Raw genomic sequence first — 13,926 nt, forward strand, 5'->3', positions numbered from 1 at the left:
CCATGACTTGAAGATACTTATAAAAGAAGTCCATTTTAACCCCTTCGCCAATGGGACGTACATATGTACGTCTTTTATGGTCCAGTAATAAAAGACCACGACATACACTTATACGTCTTTCATCCCTCCTCGAAAAGCAAAACTGTTTTCTTTAGCTTGAAAAGGTTGCAGACATAGTATTGTGTACAAGAGAGGTGCTTAAGCTCCACCCACTATTCATTCTAACCAATGAGTGTCCGATTGTCGTCGTGATGTCATTTTCATATGGTGTATCAGGAGGGGTAATGGCCAACATATACCAGTGCACCTCAGGCTATTATGAATGAAGGATATCACAATTTTGTGAGTAAACCATGAGGATTTGAATTCTAAACTTTTTTTTCCTTTTGATTGCAGTTATTTTATGTTTTTTTTTCAGCGTCATGTCGGATGATAGTGTTTCAGAATCAGGGTCTGAGTATCTGCCAGATCTATCAAATGATGATTATAGCGACAGTGGTGATAGTTTCTTAGAGGATGACAGTGACAGTGAGTGTTTGGAGGACAATGAAGCTATTGTCGATGAAGGTTGGCGGTTCATAACCGATCCATTTTGTGACGTGCGCCCAGACCCACCCCCCGATTTCGCAGAGGGTGACAATGGGATCTTTCCTTACAAAACAGATTTCACCTGCCCACGAGATGCATTTTGTCATTTCTTTTGTGGGATGTAATTGACACATTGTGTGAATGGATGAATGATCGGGCAGATGAGTATTTTTGCTCAACAGGAAAGCGTAAGGTGAATGGACTTCTTGGAGGCCTGTTACTCGTGATGAGATGTATGTTTTTTATAGTTTGCTGATGATAACGGGGGTGAATATAATGCCTCGTACGTATATGTATTGGTCACAAGATGCCATGGTAGGGGGTCCAAGGATTTTTTGTAAAGAAGTAATGTCTCGAGCAAGATTTCTTTGCCTGCTGAAATTCATGAGGTTTGCTCCATTAGACCGAGTGGAAAAGAAAAGGCCTAAGACTCATATTGAACCCTTTTTTGACTTACTGCGCCAACGTAGCCAGACTCTGCTCACACCAGGGAAGGATACTGCTGTAGATGAGGCACTGATGCTCTGGAAAGGGAAGCTGGGATTCAAACAATTTATCAGAACAAAAAGATCCAGATTTGGAATAAAGGTTTTTATACTACGCCCTTCAGATCCAAATTGGAATGGCTATTCGTGGAATTTTGTGGTGTATCATGGGAGGGATACGAGTTTTTCTGTACTTGACCCAGTTGCTGCTAACCTATCCATATCGGAGATCATTGTAGTTCATCTAATGAGGAATTTGCTTGACAAGGGACGTCATGTAGTTACGGATAATTGGTTTACCAGTTATTGCCTTGGTAATTACTTACTCACCAGGGACACATCACTTACTGGAGTTGTACAAGCTGGCAGGGGACCCCCTATGAAACTTATGAATGAAAAACTCTCCAAACACTAGTCAACTTTTGCAAGGAAGGGCAACACTCATTGTCAAGAATATGGACAAAAAGGAGGTCAATGTACTGACAACTCTGTATTCAGCTGGCATGGTTGAGAAGTGCAAAACATACTTCGAACATAAAACTGTTTTTTATTACAAGCCCTCCATATTGAAACATATAATAGTCTGATGGGGAGCATTGACATGGCAAACCAGCTGCTCGAGCTATATGCCTTTGGAAAGAAATCCTTTGCCTGGTTCAAAAAACTTGGTATACATTTATCTTTTGGATACTGCTGAACTCCTACTTGACCTACAAGAACCAAAAATAACAATTTGTCGGAAATTGTATTTTTCCTACCTATACAAACCTGAGGTCCTTTAACAATAGGAAGGTACTTAGCGGCAGCTGAACCGGTTGTAAGCTTCGAACAAGGGGGTTCGGTAGTTAACTACTTGTCCGGCAGTTGGCGGTCAGCTCGACTGCGAGGAGAGGAGTCACTTTGTTTTAGGCCCAAGGGCGTAGCCGGAGAACCCTCCGACGACTTCTTGGCTGGCTTGTGCGGCTTCTTCCTCCCCCCATAGCGCTCCTACTGCTCCACTGACCAAAAATACAAGTATCACATGTCTCTGTGCGAGAGCATTCTCGCCCTCTACACCGAGTACAAAAATCATGAGGATCAATCTCTACAGATGATCGGAAGGCCCCACACTTGCGGCCCTCCACACCAGGGCACAATCTGCGGCTGATGGGGGGGCGAGGGGGTCTTTCCGGCTCTTGGGAATCCATTTTCACTTGCAAAATTCACTGAGAATGAAATACAAAACACAGATACGTACTTACGCAGGCTTTGTACATTCACACTGAGTAAAAGAGAAAGAAAAACAGCCTTCACGAAGTGAAGAAAACAGAGCATACGACCGAAGCGGGCAGAGAGACGAGCAGCACGTCCATCCACTAGTGCGGCCGAAAGCAAAGTGACTCCTCTCCTCGCAGTCGAGCTGACCGCCAACTGCCGGACAAGTAGTTAACTACCGAACCCCCTTGTTCGAAGCTTACGACCGGTTCAGCTGCCGCTAAGTACCTTCCTATTGTTAAAGGACCGAGGGTTTGTATACGTATCGGAACAAATGCTATAAGAAGGACTTCATCGCATTTATCCTCTAAGTAAGTAAGGGTTTGGTATTTCACCATAGTCCTAGTGGCAGGGCCATCCTCGAAGCAGAAGAGGAGGAGAAGTCACAGAAACCCACGAAGATGCCTAACATAAGCGTCATACATTCCTGGGTTCGATTTCAACCTAAAAAACAGAAGAAATGTCGCATCTGCACCAGGGACTTCAAAAAGAGGAAGGATACCATTTACCACTGCCCTGGGAAGCCTGGACTATGCTCAAAGGAACACTTTGTAGCTTGGCACTCTCATGCAAATAAAAAACGAGGTTCCGAGGCCCCAAGGGCTGGGTCTTCGAGGCAGTAATAATCAACCCTTCCAACCCAAGCAAAGGAGAGGACATATTTTCGGTGTTACATACATACAGTTTTATTATGAAAACTACTTTCATTTTTTTTACACTAACGTGTAATTGTATTATTATCATAATTTTTTTTTACCACTGCTAGCAGTAGTAGTACTGATGATTTTATTATTATTGTTGTTGTTACCGCATCATTATTATTATTATTGGTTGCAGGTCCACAATAATATTGCATGTGAAGTATAAAGTCTTTAACCCTTAAACGCCGAAGCGGTATTTTAAAAATCGTCTCCCGTATGCCGGCGGGGTTCGGGAGTGAGCGCCGAAGCGGAATTTTTTTTTTTTTTTTTTTTTTTTAAATCACAGCACGCTTAATTTTCAAGATTAAGAGTTCATTTTTGGCTCCTTTTTTTGTCATTGCCTGAATTTAGTGTGCAACCATCAGAAATGAAAAAAAATCATTATCATATATAAATATTGGGATATATGACAGCTTGAAAAAAAATTTCATACATAATTGTATACAAATCGCGCTGTGAGCCAAACGGTTAAATCTAACGAGTTAATTTTTTCGTTGTATTGTACACTAAATTGCAATCATTTTGGTATATAACACATTGTAAAACGATCAAAGCAACACAGAGAAAATATTATCACAAAATGATGCATGAATTCGTAACGCGTGGACGTAAAAAAATGTTTTTTTCAAAAATTCACCATAAATCAAAATATTGTGCTATAGACTTCCAATTTGTTTCAAAATGAAGATAAATGATTGAATATTACTAAACTGTAAGAGTTTTAGCTTACAATTGCCTTTTTCGACCATTTCGGTCGAGTTAAATTTGACCGAATGTCGAATTATTTTTATTTATTGTTATTTATATGCAAATATTTCAAAAATGATAAAAGCTAAGACATTGAATTATTTTTTGTTGTATTCTACATGAAATTGCGCACACTTTCAAATATAAAACTCTATGAAACGGCTAATATGAAACGGAGCAAATATTACGAGAACGAGAAGTAAGCATTTTGGAGATGTGCAGCGGAGAATCCGCCTGCGGAGGGAAGGAGAAAGTTTTTTTAAAAATCCACCATAAATCGAAATATTGTGCTAGAGACTTCCAATTTGTTTCAAAATGAAGATAAATGATTGAATATTACTAGACTGTAAGAGTTTTAGCTTACAATTGCGTTTTTGACCATTTCGGTTGAGTCAAAGTTGACCAAATGTCGAATTATTTTTATTTATCATGATTTATATGCAAATATTTCAAAAATAAGAAAAGCTATGACCTTCAATTATTTTTTTCTTGTATTTTACATGACATTGCACACATTTTCATATATAAAACTCTACGAAATGGCTAATATGAAATGGAGCAAATATTACGAGAACGCGATGTAAGCATTTCAGAGATTTGCGCCGGAGAATTCGCGCACGGAGGGAAGGAAAAAGTTTTTTTTCAAAAATTCACCATAAATCGAAATATTGTGCTAGAGACTTCCAATTTGTTGCAAAATGAAGGTAAATGATTGAGTATTACTAGAATGTAAGAGTTTTAGCTTACAATTGCGGTTTTTGACCATTTCGGTCGAGTCAAAGTTGACCAAAGGTTGAAATTTTTGCACATCGTTATTTATATGAAAATATTTCAAAACTGATAAAAACTACAACCATGGGTTGTTTTTAGTTGTATTCTACATGAAATTGCGCACATTTCCATATATAAAACTTTATGTAATGGCTAATTTAAAATGGTGCAAACATTACGACAATCGGACGAAAAAATTAATGATTTTTCCAGAAGAGTTACCGTGTGGACGTAAGGAAAAAGTTTTTTTCATAAATTCACCATAAATCAAAATATTGTGCTAGAGACTTCCAATTTGTTGCAAAATGAAGGTAAATGATTGAATAATACTAGAATATAAGAGTTTTAGCTTACAATTGCGTATTTCTACCATTTTGGTAGAGTCAAAGTTGACTGAAGGTTGAAATTTTGGCACTTATTGTTATTTATATGAAAATATTTCAAAACTGATAAAAGCTACAACCATGAGTTGTTTTTTTGTTGTATTCTACATGAAATTGCGCAATTTTCATATAAGTATAATACTCTATGTAACGGCTAATATAAAATGGTGCAAAAATTATGTAAGTGACAAAATACTTTCTGAGATGTGTTGCTGATGCTTTTTAATGCGAGAAGAAAGAAATTCGCGTTTGCACACCTGGGTAACGATTGTAAACAAAACAGCAGCTTGATCCGTGGGCTCCCAGCATCCCCCAAGGCGCGTGATTCAAAAGTTTTTGCCTAGTAGGGCTATAACTATTTTTCCGCAAATTTTTAAAAAAACTTTTTTTCGTCGATGTACCATACGTCGGTTCGGCACACGACAGACAATTTTGGTCGACGTTTAATACGTCCAATCAGCGTTAAAGGGTTAATAGATCATAAAAGTTTTCAAGCCTTATACGTACTAGGTTCATCTTCAGTCAAGTCACTTGACTGAAGATGAACCTAGTATAAAGTTTGAAAGCTTTTATTATCTATTAAAGACTTTATACTTCACATGCGATATTATTATGGAACTGCAACCATTGTCATCATTTTCGACACTGAAAATTGTACCCATTATTATTATTATTATTACATATTATGTTTTATTGTCATTACCAATTGCCAAAAACATTCATTGATGTATACGCTGTTTCCATATGAAACTTAGTACAAACTGTTTCCGTAAGAAAACTAGTATACTGTTATTAATACTACTACTACCGTTTTACTAATACTTTACTACTTTTTCAGCTACTTTATTTCTACTACATTACTACTATTTCTAATACTTTATAACTGTTTCTATTTCTGCAATTACTTTTTCCACTAAATATTCCTTTTTTTCGATATCCTTATTATATCTTTCTTTTTTTTGCCAATGTATTAAAAAATATTCATTGATAAATACACAATATTTTCACTTAAGAATATACAGGAAAAATATGAATAACATAAATTTAGTGGGAGCAAGTGAGGACCGACATACTCGCGGTCGACAGGGGGGTTTCATGCGGTATGCAAGCGTTATCGGCAATGCAACAGGCCGGTGGCGAAGGGGTTAATACTCCAGTAAACATAATAACCAATTCTAGGTTAAAATATCAGAACAATAACCAAACTGATAATAAATACATAAAACTTACCACTTGAGCCACACGATACTAGAGCAGCACATACATTGAAACCAGTTTCCCTCACAAACCGATTGGTGTGGCCTAGGGTAGTAAATATGAGGTCCAATAAATCCTGCAAGTTACAGAAATTCAGAATTAGAAAAGAATATTCTGGTAACACATAAAACAGAAATTTTTCAAAAATGTTTAATGTTATTACTTGACAAGCCATCACCTGGAAATAGTCTTGTCCGCATGTTGACACTTGTCAGACAACTTAAAAACTAAAACTAACAATTCCACCAGGATGTGTATCCAGTAGTCAGCATCCCTGTAATATTCGAGCCATTCCCAGTGTTGTGTGGATTCACTGTTTTTGAATCAAAGTGCAAATGAATGTAAAAAGAAATAAGATGATAATAAGTAGCAACAGACCTAGTGAGATTATATAATGCATTGTACTTTAGCCTAAATTATAACTTTTAAATCTTCTACAATGTTAATGTCTCACAGGTACCCCATCATCTTGCTTCTAGGAAATTTGTGCAATTCTTCCACAACTATTTCACTGATAGGGAATATGCATCAAGATATCTAAACCAAAAACCAACAATTAAATTGTTGTTATACAAAGGATTTCCTCCTAAAAAAAGTGGAACAGTAAGTTGTGCATTACAGTTTGAACAAAGAGGTACCAGTTTGCCTACTGTTACATAACCATGTTTAACATCCCTTTACCCCATACAGAACAACATTACGCCACTTCATAATTTTATTCACTGATGTTCTTTCAATAACTTTGAAAATATTCTTAAGTAAATGGTTGAACTCGGTGGACGAAAACATCACTTTGGTCGATGCAAAAGCCGACCTGAGGGAGGAATCAGTAAGTATTGAGCAATCCCCATGGGCAAAGGCAAAATGCCCAGAGAAGGAACTTCTACAGCAGCATAAGAAGAGTGCTTTCTTCACAACAAACACAAAGGACGATAACAGAATGTGGCCTTTCCTTGTTCTCTCGTCTGCCAACCAGCACTCGACTTTGCTCTTCTTCGGCTAACGAGACTGGAGATAAGGAGACAACTTCATGCTAGCAGTAGGAGGAGGAGGTTTTAGACAACCTAAAATGTCGTTCAGACGTTGTTGGATGGGAGCTAGTGCCAGATCCATAACACCTAGCGCCACAAGAGTAAAAGTGGTCACCGAACAAGGAGAAGAAGAGACAAGTTCTGGCCACCAATGGGCGGTTGGAGGCTACTGGGCTCTCAAGAACTATTGGGTACTTGGGAGCCACTGGAAGCTCAGGAGCAACTGAACACTCGTGCACTACTGAACATCTGGGTGCTACTTGCCCTCGGGCACTACTGAACGTCTCGAAGAAAGTACAGACACTGAAGGGCATTTGGGTCCTAATGGGTGTTTGGAAGCTAAAGGAAGATCTGGTGCCGATGGGCGCTCTGACATCGGGTGCTTGCTCTTAAGACACCGAAGAAAACTGTTCAGGATCCAACATTTGACACTTCACCGACGAACACTCCAGCAAAAAGCCCTCTGGGCTGTCCCAGAAGCTACATGAAGGTTTTGATTCCTTGACCTTCTTACATGGCACCTGAGGGGTGCTAGACACATCCATAACAGACCTTTTCAGTTGTCTGGATTCATCACAAAAATTCCATCAGCACTAGAGTTCAGGACTCAAAGCCTCTGAACTGGACAACAGACGGTGTGCATCCAACAAAGCGCCTTTCCAGCAGCTGTCTGTTGTCACCTGGGATTTGACGACAGGTGCAACTGAGGGGCCGACTGCCTGTGGGCAGAACTCCCTGAACTCCCTAAGGCCTCCAGCATGATTTCTCCCAGGTGGAGAGTATGTAAGGGACCTTTGCCTAGGAGAATCAGTAGAACGGGCAACCAACTACTCCACTAACAATTCACATCAACACTTTTTTTCACGATCAAATAAGTGCATGAATTGACTCTCCTAACTGAGCCATAAAGTTTGCTCCACAACCTTCGTCGGAAGCTGGCAGAAATAAGTTGAAGCTCTCTGCTGTATTGCTTTCCTCCTTCCCCAAAAAGTGGGCAGGGCTATTTATCTACACCAGAAACAAACAAAGGACTCGCTAACACGATTTTCACATTTTAGTTGCCAGTACTTGGAAATCGTTAGCTATGTAATTACTTGGTAAGTTACTTTCATAAAAACTAAAGATTAAGATGATAAGAACAAGCAAAGAAAATGGGTGAGAAGAAGTCAGGTCAGAACAGTGGCCGTGGTTATGGGAATAACATGACAATCAATTTCAGTAAGGCTAAGAAATTCATGGAGAAAGGCCAATAATATAGATCTTGAACATACGGAAATTTAGGTAGTGTATAAGACAAAAAACAGTGAAGATCTAACTTTATACATATAGTACTGTCAAGAGGTGGAAAATCTAACATTAAAACAGTGACAATGACCATGGCGATGATGTATTCCATTAAACATGAATATTGTTTCTAAAACTGCACAGATATTGTAAATATGGTAGGAAATTATTGTAGCTACAATGAGAAGAGGGGTTCTACAAAAGTCGAGGAATAAAAGAATATGTAAGAAAGCAAAATTTGGAATGCATAAAAGGAGTTTTCAGCTGTCTTCCTGTGAAAGTGAGGCAGTTACTGAAAGAGCAAAACAAAAATCGGAGGAAGTCACTTGAGCTAATTTTTTTGGAAAAGTGTAATACTAAGGATAAGAAGGTTGAAAAACACCAATGATGAAGAGTTAAAAAGATTAAATTACTTGAATCACTGGACCATAGTGCCTTATCTAATTTTATTCTGGCAATAATTTCATACTTAAAATTACATTTAATATCCACCTCATACCTGATCAATGTAAGGGAGAAACTTTGGGCCACTGCCATATATCATAAATTCTAAACATTTCATATTTGTCTCCAAGTTGCGCCATCCTGCAGTATCATGAAAAATCTGGGCAGCATCACCACTGTTCCTCTGAAGATAAAAAAAGAAAAGATTTTAAAGATATGCACAGCACAGTGGTACCTTGACCTACGAGTGAATTAATGTACAAGTTTTCCGAGGTACAAGTCGTCACTCTGTCGATTTTTTGTTTTGTTACAAGAGCAAAAAATTGAGGTATGAGCTCAAGATACTGCTGCTACTGAAATGGTGTAATGACAAAAATTAAGATAATCAAAGAAGAAAAAGTAAATACTGTGCATCTTTTCCATGAATCTTTTAAAAAGTTATACATTACTTTACTGTATCCAATAATACTGTATGTATTCTCATATTATTGTATCATAAAATACTACTAACATAACTTTCAATGTTTTGGTTTTGAAATCAGCTGATGGCAAATAAGAGTTTGTTTCGCCATATTTAACGCAATTCTGAGCGAATTTTCTTGCTTCTAGTCAGCATAAACAAATATCTAGATACTTGACCTATATGGGACGAGGAAAATTTTTGTTATATGTGTTTTTAAGTCAAAATATAACTTGAATACGACTCGTGATTGCGAACTAAATCATTTTTTTCGTGAACAGATTATGTTGGTGGCATGTTTATTGAGTAAAAAATAATGTGATTCCGATCTCTATTTTCACGATATTTTTTTATTTACTTTTTATCAGCGTGAAAACAACAGTAAAATGTGCTCTTTCAAGCCCAGTAGTTTTGATTAAAATTATTTTCTGTCAGTTTTATCTACAGTATTTGACGGCTTAAGTTTACGGGAGTTTTATCCTTGTTGCTGATGCACAATAAGTCACTGGCAGCTTGAACAGTTTTCTCAGCTTCGGCTACAACTTGGTTTAAATTTAACATATATTTCTTTGTTTATCTTTGATATGCCTATAGTGAATAAAGTTATTACATAAAAATATCTCAGTCCTATTCTACGTAACATCATTTATAACATAACTACAGTAATTGTTTACTATCGTACGATGGTTGAAATGCAAGCCAAAGAGTGTTGTTATCCAATTCGGTTGTACTTAGAAAAAAAAAGTTGTTTCTCATTCTCTTTTGCTGTTTTTGAACTTTTATAATTAGAAGATGGGATAAAGTTAGGATATTCTAATTTGGTCTCTTGTAAAATCGGATTATCGTAAGATGAATTATCGTAACTTGAACACTACCTGTATGCTGTATGAAACCTCATTACATACTTTTTCTATTATGTTTTTATACAATATTTGTTATTTAGAAATGTATTTTCCTTATTTAATAACATGAAACATAAAAATATGCGGCAGCATTTTGAGGGTTGAAACGGATTAAGGGTATTTTAAGTATTTTCAGGGGGAAAAATTGATTTGATGTGCGAGCAAATTGAGCTACGAGCTTGCCCATGGAAAGAATTAAACTCGTAGGTCGAGGTACCACTGTATATCAATATCACTAAAAATACATTACCTGTAAAATACAGAGATATGGTACATTACTAGAACATTCAGAAATTTTACCCAAGTTTTGCTCTAGATATCTTTAAGTTAATGACAGTACAATATCATTATTATTCAAGATTCTTCCTTATAAAACAAGCAAATATATTTTCACTTGATTAGCAATATTCCATGGTATAGAATGTCAATGTATAACATATGAAACACAGAGGGGAAAATACCTGTCAAACTACACCCATTTATAGCTTACTTTCATGGTCTTTGAATACCCTAGCCACTGCAGTCTTTTACTGAACACACAGAAGGGTGGTAGTAGCTCTGCTCATGTGCCACCTGACTCTACAGGCACATGGCAAACACCTTTTTGTGTGCCTACTGCACTTTTCAATTCATCAGAGAATATCCCTTTTTCAATTCATCAGAAGATAAATCTATAACAGTACAGTACCTAACCAGGTATGTGTTATTAACCAGCTTCAATCTCTCTCCAGCTGTGTGTTAATAAGGAGTAACTTGTAGGTAATTACTCATCTTATTTGGGAAACTTTACCCTTGTGTCAATTTAATAGCTCCAATATGTTTGGTTGTGTTTTTTGGTTCTTTTGACATTTTGGTAATTTTTAGTTTATTTGTATATCAGACCGTGTGGTTTGTTCAAAACACGTAACAAGATTTTAGGTGTTTAACATATTTCCAGTGCAAAAATCCACCTCAATTCTGACTAACAGAATTTTGAAAAAAAAAAATAAACATAAAATTAAGGACGCAACACTCACGAACTGATGGCTTTGTTCTGGATAGTGTCCCCTTTTTTTAGTTATTCATTTTAAAAATTGTTTTTCAAATTCACTGAAATTAATATTTAATCAGCCTATCTAAAGTTGACATACCAGCAAATTGAAAAAACTTGAGCGTATTGCCAAAAAAGTATTGCCAAAATTGCTCAGCTATATTTAATTTTAATCTTTCTTGGGCATCAGTGTCTCTGCACATGCACATGGATAGGACTACAGCTGGTACAGTATTTTTCAAATATTGTTAGCACTGGACATAGGAACCTGGTTTTATGGGGCTTGTCTAGAGACGAAAATTGGCAATTTTCAGTGCCGATATGTGCCACAATCTGGTTATCGATGCCAATACATACCTAACTGATAATTAAAAAAACACAGTGAGTAAGGAGCAACATCTAATGAGGGCAACTCACCAACAGAAAACAACTCATGACTGAACTTCTCATCTGGAGAATCATTTTTTTAACTAATACCACTTTTCCAAGCAGTGGAGGAGAAGTTAAATAAAGTTCATGTATACTGTAGGAAGAAACTGAATCACTCCGCTAGTTTTTAGTTACTTGTCTGACTATCATCTTCACCCTGGGTATGACCTGTTATCGGTAACTTATCAGAGTAAAACACTGACATTCACTCATGCAAGCTATTTTTCAAAATTTTATTTCCTTCTCAGTTAATCCCTAAATCATCAGCTTTGTTTAATTTTGACTTGGGTCACTGATAAGCTAAGAATTATTTCAACACAAAAAGAAAAACACTGTTACCCTTTCTCTAGATCCTGCAGATAACTTCTCCATTAACTGTCTTGTGCTTTCATGTTCACTTCTTGATGCTTCATCATCTGTCACCTGCCTTTCAAGATTACTTCTCACCAATTCTAAGACATCATGACGACAAGAGGCATATGTAACTCCGCCATCTTTCTGACACAGAGCTCCTAAAACTTCCCCTGCAAATCATGGATAAAGTATTTTCACTACAAAGAATATTTTATAAAAGAGATGAAAAGCAGGGAATTAATAGTAATTACAGGTCAAGTGTTTCTCATTGTGAATAAAAATGTAATAATAATATAATCTTTACCATAGTAAACAAATCAAAACCAGAAAATATATGGTATGTTAATGATGTTCAGTACTGTAGATTTTTAAAAAACCCTAGAGTTGTAATTTCTCTTTCTTCATGAAATCTTTATATAATTTGTGGATATCATAAGTATTTCTTCATATAGTTCTCCAAAATCTCCTTATCCAAACTTTCTGAGGAAACCAAAAATTCAAAATAACTTGGGGTAAACTTTTAGAATAGGAAAATTTTAAACATAATTTTTAAAAAAATATCTCTCAATTTACAACTGCCTATCCTGCAGTCAGTAAAACTCAAACAGACAATCACCAAAAGAAAAACAACACCTGTGGTAGTAGGTCAATCATTCCCTGATGTTATCTGGACTTCATGTCGAATGAGGGGCTAAGAGGCATAAAATTTCTGCAAACTGATACATTTTGTTTTTTAAAGTTTTACTCAATATGTTTTAATGCAACTATATAAATTTACAAATTTAGTCCTGGCATTCTGAACAAGTGTTACCCTTATGGCAATCCTGCCCCCTACACTTGACACACCGAGTGTGAGAATCAGCAAGACTTGAATAATCTGGTCTTACACCCCTAAGAGCAAAACCTACCAATGGAAGCACTAGAGTCAGACATTTCAAAAAGCTAATACTAAAGGTAACCGAAGCCAAGAAAAAAAGCTTTAAAAGCTCTGACGAAATCTGAGTACTTCACCAAACCGAAGCAAAAAACCATCCAAAAGATGAAGTAGACTGCAAGAAAAACCACCAATGTTGGTTAGGAGATGGCAGCAAACAAATTGAAGCTCTCTGCCTTGTTGTTCCTCCCAGTAAAGGGAAAGTGGGTGGGACTGGTTACCTACACTTAAACAGTTAATTAGCACTACAGCAAAGTTTGAATTTTTACACTACTATAGGTAGAAACTTTTAGCTATGTAATTGCTAGGTAAGTTTTTTATACAAAACTATAGGTTAAAAAAAAATATTGCAAATTTTGTCTATTCATAACATTCTCAGTAAACCTAATTATCAAATAATATGATATTTTCTAATGTAGTACAGTCAATGTGCATTATTCTACTAAACAAACATTTAAGTGTGTACTGTACTGCTTGATTTTCTTCCATGTTTTTGTTTTTCAGCTTATGGCTAAGTTTTGAGACTAATAAAACAGAAAAAGGATCTCTGAAAAAAAACAACGAAATAGTTGAATGCATTAGGGATGACCATACATAATAGGTCATACAGTGGTGAAACCTTCAAAGGAAGTAGTGGTGCATAAACTTCTGCAAGCAATCCCAGAAAGTACAGAAAATAAGCTGATGGATGAAGAAGGGTGACGATGGAAAACAAATATATACAAAAAATCTGATTAGCAGATATTCTATGTATGTAATGGTAAAACTGTTTTGAATAGCAAAAGTGAAGGTATGGGGATAATAGAAGAATGACAAATTTTTAACCAATTTGTACTTTTCTCCTAGTTAACAAACCTTCGGTCTTAACAATA

At 36.5% G+C, this 13,926-nt stretch overlaps 1 protein-coding gene across 3 annotated transcripts in view; it reads right to left on the reverse strand.

The window, feature by feature from the left end:
- The window catches only part of LOC135227041 (uncharacterized), a 147,890-nt gene that overhangs the window by 88,413 nt on the left and 45,551 nt on the right, over positions 1-13,926 (reverse strand). For all 3 annotated transcript variants that reach the window (XM_064266834.1, XM_064266832.1, XM_064266833.1), the window contains exons 4-6: positions 12,106-12,290; positions 9,001-9,129; positions 6,160-6,262 (exon numbers count right to left, since the gene is read on the reverse strand). In XM_064266834.1, coding sequence (XP_064122904.1) covers positions 6,160-6,262; positions 9,001-9,129; positions 12,106-12,290 — 417 coding nt within the window. The remainder of the gene's footprint in view (positions 1-6,159; positions 6,263-9,000; positions 9,130-12,105; positions 12,291-13,926) is intronic.

Source organism: Macrobrachium nipponense, chromosome 15, assembly GCF_015104395.2.
Source record: "Macrobrachium nipponense isolate FS-2020 chromosome 15, ASM1510439v2, whole genome shotgun sequence".
Lineage (NCBI taxonomy): Eukaryota > Metazoa > Arthropoda > Malacostraca > Decapoda > Palaemonidae > Macrobrachium > Macrobrachium nipponense.